Source organism: Scleropages formosus, chromosome 1 (genome assembly GCF_900964775.1).
Source record: "Scleropages formosus chromosome 1, fSclFor1.1, whole genome shotgun sequence".
Lineage (NCBI taxonomy): Eukaryota > Metazoa > Chordata > Actinopteri > Osteoglossiformes > Osteoglossidae > Scleropages > Scleropages formosus.
The window spans coordinates 16,707,810-16,720,436 of NC_041806.1; the positions used below are offsets into that span (position 1 = coordinate 16,707,810).

Genomic DNA, 12,627 nt, shown 5'->3' on the forward strand with positions numbered 1-12,627 from the left:
GGTCAACTATTTGAATAAAATCCCATGCTAAAGTTAACACTTGCTGAACTTAATGATAAACTTTGTTGGACTCCATACAGCTGATATAGGCATACTGATTGTTAAAAAGGCTCAATAACAACAGTATAATAATGGGTTGTACTGGATTACATAACATTGTAGCGATTGATAATGCTATTAATAATACCAATCTGATAATAACGATAGCCTAATAACAAAGATACTGTAAGTGCATTTCTTTAATATGTAATGGATGCATTCCCAAGAGTACCATGGAGATAACATCACAGCTTCTGACATTTTTTTTTTCTTTTTACATTATAAAGAAGGTCAGTTTATCATCTTCAGCTGAGCAGAGCACCAAACTTTGGTCATTACAGGCCGAGCCAAGAGACGTCTCTGTACAAAACATTACCCACACTTGTGCACTGTGAGCACATCAGCACCGGTGCAAAAGACTCAAACACCAAATTTACTTTGGCTGATGACCAACAACCATTTACAGGAAGGGCTGTAACATCAAAGAAATAGATTCTAATATGACAACGCAATCTTATTTTCATGCCAATTTTCTTTTTTGCTTTTTATTTTCCAAATTAACATTTGTGCATTCAGCACACTTTCGCCATGTGATACACAACTTAAAAAAATAGATTATTGCACTTGATGTATGGTGTTAATTTTATTAAACCTATTGAAAAACATAAAAATGGGGTATACTCAAAATGGTATGCTTCAGGTGACTAAGAATCAAATCATGACTACAGTTAATACTAACAAAAATAACAGCTCTCCAGAAATAAGTCTCAAATGTGTCATTTTAAATGACAACTTGAATTTGTTTTGCAAGTTTCATCAACATCTGACAGAAGCAAAGGCTTGAAGAGAGGTCTCCAGTACCTCAGTTTTGTTGTCCATTTGGTCCAGCAGCGCAGTCTCTCTGGTGCATCTGGCACTCTTGTTCCCACTCCATATTTAGCCAGCTTTGGCTTTCTGGTGAATGTTTTAAACAAGGTCCCTCTTCCTTCTGTTACATGCATGGCCAGAGAACTGGCTGGTGTTCCCTGGCCTGATCAAGCTCCTACTTCCATGAGAAATTCTGTCACTGGGAAAATATCCATTTGCCAAAAAGACGTGCACCAGACAGTAAGGGCAGGCCAGACCTATTGTGGAACATGACTTCCGCACAGGGTACAGAAATTCACATTTCATGGGAGAGGCCTAAAATTATTGAAAAACTGAAATGGGATTAGTTAGATCTGTGGATGGCACACTCACCACCTGTACCTTCACAGGCTCCACCATAGTTGAGGAAAAAATGACAAGACACAAACAGTGAAGCATGTTGTCGCATTTACTATGAAAACTGCATGTTTCCAACCAGACTGGTTCAAACAGTTTAGGCAGTCATCAGGGGGGAAAAAAGGAAAACTAAACCTGTACAAGAGAATAAAAAAGGAAAAGAGCTGATTGAACTATCTTGGAAACAGGTAGGTGATCAAGGAAAGAAGACTGAGGGGGGGGGGGAAGTTTGAGTCCTAAATTAAGGACGTTGACATGAACACGAAATGGAGATTTCATATTAACAAAATTCAGTCTCTGTAATATGTTTATTCCTACTTCAAAAGTAAATTTCATCATATATAATATAAACCTCTGCATCATTATCAATCAAATAACATTTATCTTGATTTTTTTAAAGTCAAATATTAGCTAAAGTGGTTTGGTTTTTACAGTTTATATACACATATTTGACTTCATTATTTCTCATACAAAAAGAGAAAAGCAATTTTCCTCTCACAAAAAAGCAGCTAAGCAATTTCTTGACCCCTCTTGCCCCAGTACACTAATGCGTTCCTCTTCACCTGTTACTTTTAACAAAAAAAAAAAAAAAACAGCCCACAGCTCAAATACTACATATAAATCTAAATATACCTGAATGCATCTTAACTCAAGCACATTTAGACATGTAGTGGCTGGGGTCTTCTCAGCTGACAGAAGGCTGAAAACATCTGTCAAGGGTGGCTGTAGGAACGAGAGCAGGCCTAATGGTACAAGGGTACAAGCACAGCCTCCAGTACAGACAGGCTGTGGACGAGAGTGGAGAAAACACACAAACTCCAGAGCTCCTTCCCACCCTGCTCTATTCCAGGAAGGTCCTCAGTCCCTCTGGGTGGAAAAAGCAGTTTGAAAAGGGGCTTCCGAGACTAAAAGGCGCTTGCCAACACTGCACCAGGGCTAATTCGAGTCCTGGGGTGGAGGGTTAAGAGGAAGGCATCTCGCTCCTCTTTTACAAGGAGTTCCATAGCCAGACTCCTGTCACGTGCAAATTCAGAAAAACAAAACAGCTCAAGTCAAATATTAAAGCATTTTAAGTATACCTTAAATGTTGGTGTGTGCAGATGGGCTAAAAATAAAAGTACTGTGGGTGCCACCCCCCCGGCTATTATATGGAACTACGCACCATCCTGGTGGTTAAGGTGCGCTCCACAGCACAGAGAGAGCAGACGAGGCAGGAAGGGATACCACAGTTCTGCCATCACTCAGTCTGGTGTTACCATTAGACAATATTAAATACGGGGCAGCATGGCAGGGAAGGGTACTGGACCTTTGTGAATCAACCTAAAGAGATACTGACAAAAAAGCAGGATATGCCTTCTGAGTGAAAGTGCTTAATACTGGTCTTTCCCACCAAAATTAATGTAGAAGGGGCACAACAGGACTAGAGCTCATTGGGCCTGTCTCACACAAAGCTTGTAAGCCGATTAGGCAAAAACACGACCGTTTCTCCAAAGTGGGAGAAGACAGTGTTCTCAGGAGATCCATTCCACGCACTGAGGCAAGCAAGGAAGGTGCTGGTAGAGTCAGACAGAACAATCTTCAGCATTCAACTTCTCCCCGTCCCGGCCTCAGGACAGTCGTTCCCCTGAAGTGTGCAGCTGTGCGCGTGGGCGAGTGACACCACTGTGTGCTGTACCAGAATGTGTGTCTGCCACATTGTTTGCATGCCTGGCTGTATGTAAAGACTGGTGAGACCAGCAAGTTGCTGTTTGCACATCCCTTAGTACAACAGCAGGGACAGACTGAGCATGTACATCAAAGTTTAGGTGAGGCCTTTCAGGGTAGCTGTCGCATGGTCAGTCTGTGAGTGTGACAATGTACAACTGAAAGTGTGTGTGAGCGCGCAAATTCGTCCGTCCGTCTGTCTGTCAGTCATTTGGGGAAGAACAAAGTACTTCACCATAACATAAATTGAATTGCATCAGTGTCAGGAGTGCACTGTCCACTCATCAATCCCATGCTTGTCTGTACTTCTGTGGGGGTCACTGTGGAACGACAGCTTGTCTGTCCACCTCAGTCAGTCAGTCTGTCCATCCATCCATCTGTCCATCCTTGTGCCAGTCTCACCTCCCCCTGTTCAGGAGGACATGCACTGCACGTGATCGGGGCCCATGTCCTCTTCTTCTGAGGAGTCCGCTGAACTCCATGACTCGTCTGTGTCCCCGTCCCCGGCCTCCCCACGGCGAGCCTGAGGAGAACGTTACTTTCACACAGCAGCAGCAGACAGACATCATCTCCTCATCTCCTTCACCATGTGATCAGCTGCCGTTTGGGTTCATTCTGGATCTGTGGCAGCTGTGTACACAACTAATGTATGGTTTCTCTTTACTCTCTGAACTATGGTACTATGAATCTAAAACAAATTTAACAATTTAATTTGACACCATTTAAAAGAATTATGTATTTCTCAAAAAAATATCTTTGCGTAACAGGTAGCATAGTGGCTAGATATGCCAACTTTGGAGTCACAAGACCGAAGGCTGAATCCCACATCCTGCTAATGTACCTGTACCTTGACCGAGGTACTTACCCTGAATTACTCTGGTAAAAATTGCCCAGCTGCACAAACAGGCAAATTATTAGTAGCTTAACACTAAGTCACTTGTGGGAAAATTGTTAGCTAAATGAGTAAACGTAAATGTACATCCTATATCAAGCAGCTCGATACATCACATGATCGAATATAATGCGGTCAGAGCTTGGACTCTGAACATTTTTTCTGATCAATTCCTTCCCATGTGTTTCAAATCTGGATGCTTCCCAAATGCATTTCTGAAAGTCAAAAGGTAAAGTTATGCAAAGTAGCGATTAGTACAACACAGAGTTACAGTGAAAAATAAAAGTGTTGATTTTGGGAAATTCTGTGAATAACCTTTTGAATGGTGCCTAGCAGATCTATGTTGTTTTTGTCACTTATGCTGTGGAGCCTTTTACTTCTGTGATCTTTTGGGGTAACTTTTTTTTCCCCTCTTGTTCCAAAGCAATACGGCTTTAAATTGCTCACAAGTTGGGAGGCTAATTTGCAAAGACCGTCAAGTCAACAATGCTGCAAACCACCCCCCGTCCCTCCGATCTTTTGATTTAGCTTCACTATCTTGCAACAAAACAAGCTATGCTTCTCAAATGGGACTAATTCACAAAGTCGGCCAAATACGCCTGTCATTAAACAGCCCAGCAGCAATAATAGCACTAAATGTTACAAAACTACTCACGCGGATACTTCTGTTCATTGTGGTTCATCAATAAAAACAAGAATTGTTTAATTGTATTTTATTCCGTTTTATTAGTAATTACAAAGTATTCACGCTGCGACGTATCACTTATTTTTGTTCCCACACGTGTGTGGGCAGTTGCTTTTACGTTAATCTTCTCTCACCAGCAAACTGGAGTTAAACTTTCTTTAACCGTCGTCAAAAGCCGAAACCCGTTGCCTCGCGGACTCAATGTGGCATGAAAGTTTGGCCCTTGCTGTCTGTTATAGCAGGTCTACAGGGTACACTAATATTTTAATGTTCCTGAAAAATACCTCCTTTACAACTTGTTAAACTGTTGTTCATCATTAAACTGTTGTTTATATAGTATTCTGAGACCTCTGCTGTCCCAGTATGTCACAGATGTCATGTAGTGTCAAGTGATGAGTCTTTGGTATAAAAAAAAATCCCTGTATTAATGTCAGTAACTTGCACTGTCACTGGTAGCTGTTTTTGTTTGCTACCCGGACATTTGATCAAGGCAACACACAGGATGAGACTCTTCTATTTGGCTGGACATTTTGTACCACTCCAGGGTAAGTACCATGCTCACAGATACGACAGCGGTTAAGAGAAGCAAGGCTTCAACAGCAACTTCCACTTTAAAAGTCTGCAAGAGATATGCGACCTGCTGGCCCAAAAGTATTAGTGCTATACCCTAGAGTGTCAGTAAGAGCACACTGGCACAAGAACTGCTACCGGTTCTGCGTTTTCCACTCACCCTCTGTGGCCTCCTGTGTCGCATGTGTCTCATGAGGAACCAGAGCAGTTGTGTGTCGTACTGATCGCCATGCCGCATGCTGTCTTCGTCACGCTCACGTTTGTTTTTCTTCATCAACTGCACCAATAGAGAGGCGGCATGAGCGACTGCTAAGTGAGCAGTTTTGCTGCACGATTTCTTTAAATGTGTGTTCAACACGGCTAGCGTAAAAAATGTACAGAACTCCATGGGTGTGCCTCTAAAACTGTGCATGAGTAAGGTCTAGTGTGCGTACATGTTTATAAGTGTTTATAGGTGTATGTTTGACCTCTTTCAGGCCCTTAAGTCCAGTTGGGGCCTCTGCAGTGGGGGCCCAGAGCTTCACATCATGATCCAGGCCACTGGTGGCCAAGACAGGCAGGTGAGGGTGGGGTTCCAGACAGTTCACCTAAGGAAGGAAACTCCAGGTATGAGGAAAAACCAAAGAGGGGGAAGGTTACAGTGAAAGGTCTTCAATCAGTGTGTCCTACCACTCCTCCTTTGTCCCCCTCCATGAACTGGACAATTCGGGCTGAGTTCTTGTCCCACAGGTAGATGTGGCCGCAGTCGCTGCCGCTCACCACAAACTCGCTGTTGGGGCCATAGAAATTCACTCCCTTCACTGTGTGACAGAAAGAGGTGGAAGGATGAGGTGAAGCTATCAAGAGTAACCAGCGCCTTTGCTCTCTGAAGCACCTGTGCTTTAGGGTGCAAGGCTCTTGTGACCTTGTGTTTGTCGCTGAACACTTCACCTGCATTTCCTGGCACGACACCTCTTATGTTTCCCATGGTGTGCTCTACTGTGCTGTTATTGCAGCGCTCTTTATATCTCTGGCAACTCACATATTGCTGTGCGACAGTTCCCCCCCCCCCAAACCCCTCCTGTAGGCCCTCCGAAACACAGCCCTCTAATACCTGTAGCGTTGTTGCGGTGGCCTTTGTATCGCCTGCGGTAGTCCGCGCCATCGCTATGGCTGGAGTCAAACAGGTAGATGTCTTCATCATTGTAGCTGGCTAACAGCTCTGCAGATGGGATTCAGAGCAATTCTGTCAGCTGTGGTGCTAACAGCACAGATATGGAACGACAAGCAGTGTCAGTGCACTCAACTTGACCATTCCTGAATGACACCAGTTTGTGGTTTAACCAATTCCCACCAGACACTAAGTTGACTCAGAAAAGGGTGTGAGCTAAACTAGTAAAGTGTTTTAAGTGGCTTCAGAACATCTGGTAAATGAGTAAATTGGAATTTCTAAATAAAGCTGTAATCATAGGAATTGTATGCTGAACAACAGCTGAAAGAGTCATAGTGCCAGACAAAACAGTTTGCTTAATAAGTACATTTTGAAGTATGTGGGTTTATTCTTTTGCCTGTGTGAGCATGCAGACATAACCTGTGCCATCGTGGCTGTAGACCAGACAGGTGATATTGGTCTTGGTCTCACTGGACACAAGGTGGGAGGGACAGAATTTCTTTAGCACACCATTATTTTCATTTTCATTGATCTTTCTCTGGTCATATATCCTGCAAGAAAAAAAATGAGGTAAAGGTGTGAAAACTGGGTTCACTGATGCGCCAACATGACTAGGAGAACCTGTACATTTTGCTGCAAAGAGAAAAACATCTCACCTGACATACTGGTCTCTGCCACCTACAGCAAAGTGGTGTGTGTTGGCTGGATTCACAAAGATGGTGTAGAGTCCAACTTTCTTATCCCCTTCCTTCACAACAACCAGCTTACTGGAGGGGCATGAGAAGGGAAAAAGTGAAAGAAAATATGCTTTCTTCATTGTAGAGCATGATGGTAAGCACAGAGCCACTGGGTTCGGGTCAAATGTTTTCCACACAAGCACACAGCATTGTACGGTACACTGACTCCTCCTGTTAGCAACATTCAAGAAACAATTTGTTGGAAGATACAAAAATTTGCCAAATTATGTGTTTATTTTTAATTGCAATTACTTATGTACAGTAGAGGCCAGTTTAACGCTGGGTGCCGGTCGGTACCAAACTTACGTGGCTGGTCGGTCAAGGCGAAGGTCAATACCGAAGACAACAGCATCCTCCCCCGCAGACAGGAAGGAGCAAGGGGAATCTGGCTCCAAGGCCAACTGCCGGGCAGATAGAATGATAAGAGTCACTGACTGACAGATGACTTTGCAAAAGGTGCATGTTCATCATTTGCTGCAATCTGTGGAAAAATGAGTGTAGGGCCACACTCTAAAAGCCCACATCAAATTACTGCCATAGCAATGGAGAGAACAGTGTCTTTCCCAAATGTTCACTCAAAAGTGTGGGATTAACATGAGAATAAATAACACTGACTGAAAAAAGCAAAGACCAACATCATAAAATGAATCACAAATACTGGCAGACGTCAGGAATCTCAATTCCATCCAAAACAGCGTATTTTACCAGAGCTCCTCACTAAACCAAAGGCAGCTGCAACAGCATCTTTTGTAGTGACTCATAACACACAAGACAAGAAGAGCATTATAACAATGAGACCACAGGGAAGGAGGCATTCATACTCATTCAGCTGTTGACTTGTGAAAAACCTGACACATAGATGCTTCCAATAAAAACAGATGAGACGTATTAGTACCTAATGTGACAGGTGAAAGTAACACTTTGTTTGTGATGTTGTGCACCAAACCTAAACCATTCTTTCATTACATCTGTGAGAGTCAAGTTTTGAATTCAAAAACAAGATTTATCAAATGCAAACACGTGAGCAGCTTGGCAAGTGCCTGAGTCTGATAGTCGGATGTTACACGGCCATCACTTCAGACCAAGCTGGTGGTGTGCAATTCAAAGCAACTATGGGAATTTTCTTCCTTTTAGGGGGCTTAAATTAACTGCTGTATATTGTGGTAGGCTTCTAAGAAATAAAAAAAAGAGTGCTCTAAGTGTGGGTGACCCCGCAGTAGAGAATATAGTATTTCAATGACAGATTCTGTCTGTACCTTGTGTGCCGCTCCCTTGTGCTGTGCCACTCTCTTGGTGTTCTTGCAGCGCTGTGTGGCAGACAGCTCTGCCACTCGGATCTGACCATCTCTGGCACACATGGCCAGTGTAGAGTCCCCACTATGGGGTAGGAACTTTGCCTACAGAAGGACAAGAGGGTGCACACATTAATGTAGACACAGTCACCCTCTTGGCACACAAGCACTGGACCAGCTATCCCCACCCCATCCACCCTCTCTAGCCCAGATCAACTCATCCATGTTTTAGAACTATGCAGTGCTGGAAAGACTCCACCGAATTACTCCAACATACCCAACAGGCCACATCTCCTCACCTGAAAGACATTACTCTTGTGTCCGCTGTCAAACTCCAGCTCAGCCCTGCGTCTGGCCCAGTCCCACACCACCACACGGAGATCGTCGCTGCCAGATGCCAGCCGTGTGCCGGAAGGGTTGAAGTGCAGGGTGTTGACGCATCCCGCATGTCTCTCCAGGCGGAACTGCAGCTCTAACCGCTGCACTAGACCCCGTGCCCCACACACCCGCCGCACAAACTGTGCCCCCTGCCCGATCTCCCTCGCTCGAAGGGAGGGCACCGCCCTCCACTTGGGAAACGACAGCTCCTGCACATCTGCCCCCAGCCAGGCCTCCATTGCTTCCTCATCCTCTTCTTCCTCCTCCTCCTCCTCATCCTCCTCCTCATCGTTGTCATCATCATCATCATCGTCATCCGAGCTGGAGGAGTGGTGCGAGGCTCCACCTGCTGGTCGCTCTCGTTCCCTTTGCCTTTTCCGCGCCTCCCGAGCCTCGCTTCCTTGTCTCTCTTTCTCCTGCTTCTTCCTGTTCCCCACAGCCCTTCCTCCGTCACTCTCTCTCTCAGGCTCCTCCGTCAGGGAGTATAACCCACTACCATCCATGCTGTCTGTGTCCTCGCCCTCCTCATCGTTATCTTGCTCCTGGTGCCTCTCTCGTTCCGGCTCTGGGACAGAGTCATTTTGGCCTTCCTGCACTGCCTCAGAAGAGGGCGCCGTTTCCTTTGTAGCTGTAGAATGGATGTGGGAAAACAGAGTTACAAACGGGATGTGTCCGGTGTGAAACCTGACCAGGTTATAAGAACAGTTTCAGAGCCACCCTGTTTGAAGCCTCAACCGCACTATAAAATTATTTCACCCACACGAATAAAGAGAGGTGTCAAACATTCATTCACACACAATAATATCAGACTGAATTAACTGCACAGCTGAACAGGCCTACACTGCAAAGGTCCACATAATGAAGTAAGAAGTAAAGCACTCGCAAGCATTCACTATGGTTAGGGGCAGAGCTCAGGGAGGTCAAGCTGCAGTAATTGTGATGGTAAGGGGGTACCTGTGTTGGGGTGTTCCTGCCCATCTGCAGATTCAGAAGTATTACCCTCAGACTTTTTCCCCTCCTCTGGGTCCTCTGAGCCACCTGTGAAGAAACAGGCACTGATCAGCTCTCACAGCTCAACAGTGAGGAAAGCAGTCTGGTAGAGCAAATAACAAAAAAAAAAAGATTGACAAACATACCATTTAGGAGAGTGGGTTTGCCATCACTGTCTGCCATTCTGTTGCTCTGAGTCCCTCTCTTCCAAGGAAGAGAGCCTTAAAAAAAGAAATACAGAAAAATTAAACAGAGGATTAAGGCATAACAGAAATGTACACATACAGTGTGTTGCGCACACAGTGTACACTGCAAACGAAAGTTAATGTAAAATACACACCGACAGATGGGATACTCAAATATAGCATTGCATGAAGATAAAGTGCAAACACACTGACTCACTGATCTCCAACAAGAGTCCAACACAGCAAAGTGAGAAGGGCAGGGGGTGTGGGAGAAGCAACTGGAGATTCTGCAAAGCCACTACAGCTAAGCGATAAAGCGAAAGGCAAGTTCCACGAGGTCTTCGATTCAGAGCATCCAAAGTTAAAACACAAAATAACTTGTTTTACAAAAAAAAAAAAAAAAGTCAAAATTAAAAATTAAGCTAATTTTCAATCAGCTAAACCCCTCCCCCACCCCCCTACATTATACTAGACAGTTTTTGAATCTGGACATTCTGGCTTTTTAACAGTTTCTAAACTGAAAATCAAGTTTGAATAAAGTTTAGACGACAAGAGTCACCTTGAAATTAGCCCCAAAACTTCACAGGTACCTGCTTATACAACTGAAATTGTATAATTTTATTTTCAACCTTGCAGCCGCCTGTTTTTTCTAAACCTTTCAAAAGGATGAAGACATGTAACAGGAAGCAAAATAACTCGGATGCACCGCAGGCCGCAATCCGTCGATACGGAAACTTCCCAAAATTTTCCACAGCCTTCCAGCAGAAAGCCAATACCGCAATTCATCAACTATTTTAACCCAGCCTGCAAAGCAGGGTTTATGAATATGGACTAATAATGCGGAAACTGTCAGTTGTACTTGTAGTTGCAGCAGGAGGAACTCCGCCGTTGTCTCAATCAGAGCGCTTAACAGGAACTGCTCTTGTACAAGAGTCAAACTTTTTTTCAACAAAAGCACTGGGTACAGCAAACAACTTCTCGAAACATGTCGAGTTATGAAAAGAACACTACCGCACCCCAGCTCACAAAGCCTACAACGCAACGGCTATACGCCTTTTCCCAAGGGCCGTCACACACAGCCATCCTCCCCATGTGCTGCTGTTGCACAAGGCGACAGGTGGAGAACTGAATCCGAGGCACTGGCGCTTTAAAGGAGCCTGTTGCCCTTATGCAACACATCAGGATCAGCAAGCAGACGCTCCGGCGTGTGCCAGTTGGCCGAGCGTGTGGGAGGAATGGCATCGCGTGCTGCGTAAGCAGCCGTGTCGCTCAGCTGCCCTTTCTGCTTGTCGGGGGCTCAGATACACCTTGCGTTTCCTTTGCAGAGCCCAACGGCCGGCTTCAAACAGCACCGACCACGTAGGAAAGTGAAATTAACAGTGTAATTAATAACTTTGTTCCACAAACCAACTTACCTGTACCTCTTTTACCTATCTCACATGTAAAAGTTTTCATTACACGACTTTACTGTCAGGATTTAGTTTAGAATAATTACACTCTGTGCTGCCCGAGCTTTCGAAAAAAAAAAAAAAAAAAGAATACATTGATTCGTCATCACGCAGATAGGTTTTTGAATTGTTTAAAGCCTCCATCGCCGGTTTTCAGTGACTAAAAGTTCTGAGGTTCACATTTTCGTTCCAGGAGACGTTTATCTGGAGAAATAGTCGCCCGGGGGTTAGGGACGCGGTTAAAGCCCAAGAGTAAGGGCTGTGTTTCCGTCTTTATACCCACACCAGCGCCGTTCCGTGTTCACACACTGACTGCGCTTCGCTGTCCTGCACTCCAGCCAACTCGCCTCTCCCTTTCTCTCCTCTCCTTTCGTGCCATTACACGTCACCAACCGACGGCCAGCAGTGTCCACTGAGCTGTGTGGCTGTGTACCTGATCATGGCTGTGTCAGTCAGTGCGTGTAGCTGTACTGTGTGTATGGCTGTCGCTTGTGTTTGGCTCTGTGTAGCTGTGTGTGCCTGTGAGTGAGAGAAGGGAGCGAAACGGCGGTGCGCTGCTCTCCGACTCTACCGCGCTGCTCATATCCACCTCCGGCCGCAGGCCGCGGACTCCGCGAGCTCAGCTTCGCTCCTAATCTTCTCTCGCTGCCGATTTCCGTCCCCAACTGGCCGCTTAAGCGCGTCGAACTGACATGGTGCCTCTTAAATTAAACCGCATTGAGCTTTATGCGCAAAGCGACTTGCAAAAAGAACAAAGTGATTAAACTGGTCACAGTACTTGTTCTGTTTATGTTTTGACGGGTCTCTTCTGATTGCGTTTTTTCCCACAATTCCTTTTCCGGTTCTTATCCGCCATGACGATGAAGGGGTATCTGGGAAATGTAGTTTAAGTTCGTGATATGTACTTCATTGTTAGTTACGCTGCTCCGGATATATAAAAGTTTAATTGTTTCGATTGAGGGGGGCGCGGTGGCGCAGTGGGTTGGACCATAGTCCTGCTCTCCGGTGGGTCTGGGGTTCAAGTCCTGCTTGGGGTGCCCTGCGACGGACTGGCGTCCCGTCCTGGGTGTGTCCCCTCCCCCTCCGGTCCTACGCCCTGTGTTGCCGGGTAGGCTCCGGTTCCCCGCGACCCCGTATAGGACAAGCGGTTCCGAAAATGTGTGTGTGTGTGTGTGTGTTTCGATTGATGGTGCACTTCGTTCAAAAAATAAAGGAATATTTAAATACGTGAAAGTAACGTTTCTCACTAATATGCCATATGAAAAGACATTTGTTTTACTTTTCAGTGTCATCC

General features: G+C 45.1%; 1 protein-coding gene across 6 annotated transcripts; it reads right to left on the reverse strand.

Annotated features, from left to right (window-relative positions):
* Positions 1-1,346: 1,346 nt before the first annotated feature.
* On the reverse strand, positions 1,347-12,174 carry dcaf8 (DDB1 and CUL4 associated factor 8). 6 transcript variants are annotated; one of them, XM_029250082.1, is made up of 13 exons: positions 12,112-12,174; positions 9,847-9,921; positions 9,665-9,748; positions 8,632-9,338; positions 8,297-8,437; positions 7,347-7,441; positions 6,960-7,070; positions 6,724-6,854; positions 6,247-6,354; positions 5,823-5,953; positions 5,621-5,740; positions 5,314-5,430; positions 1,347-3,529 (listed from the first exon to the last, which is right to left on the reverse strand). In XM_029250082.1, the coding sequence occupies exons 2-13, from the start codon at positions 9,881-9,883 to the stop codon at positions 3,419-3,421; spliced, it is 1,893 nt and encodes a 630-aa protein (XP_029105915.1). In that variant the 5' UTR covers positions 9,884-9,921; positions 12,112-12,174; the 3' UTR covers positions 1,347-3,418. The 6 variants fall into 6 exon arrangements, with proteins under 6 accessions (XP_029105915.1, XP_029105907.1, XP_029105910.1 ...); XM_029250074.1 differs by having other exon boundaries at positions 11,923-12,149; XM_029250077.1 differs by having other exon boundaries at positions 11,905-12,149.
* Between the last annotated feature and the right edge of the window lie 453 nt (positions 12,175-12,627).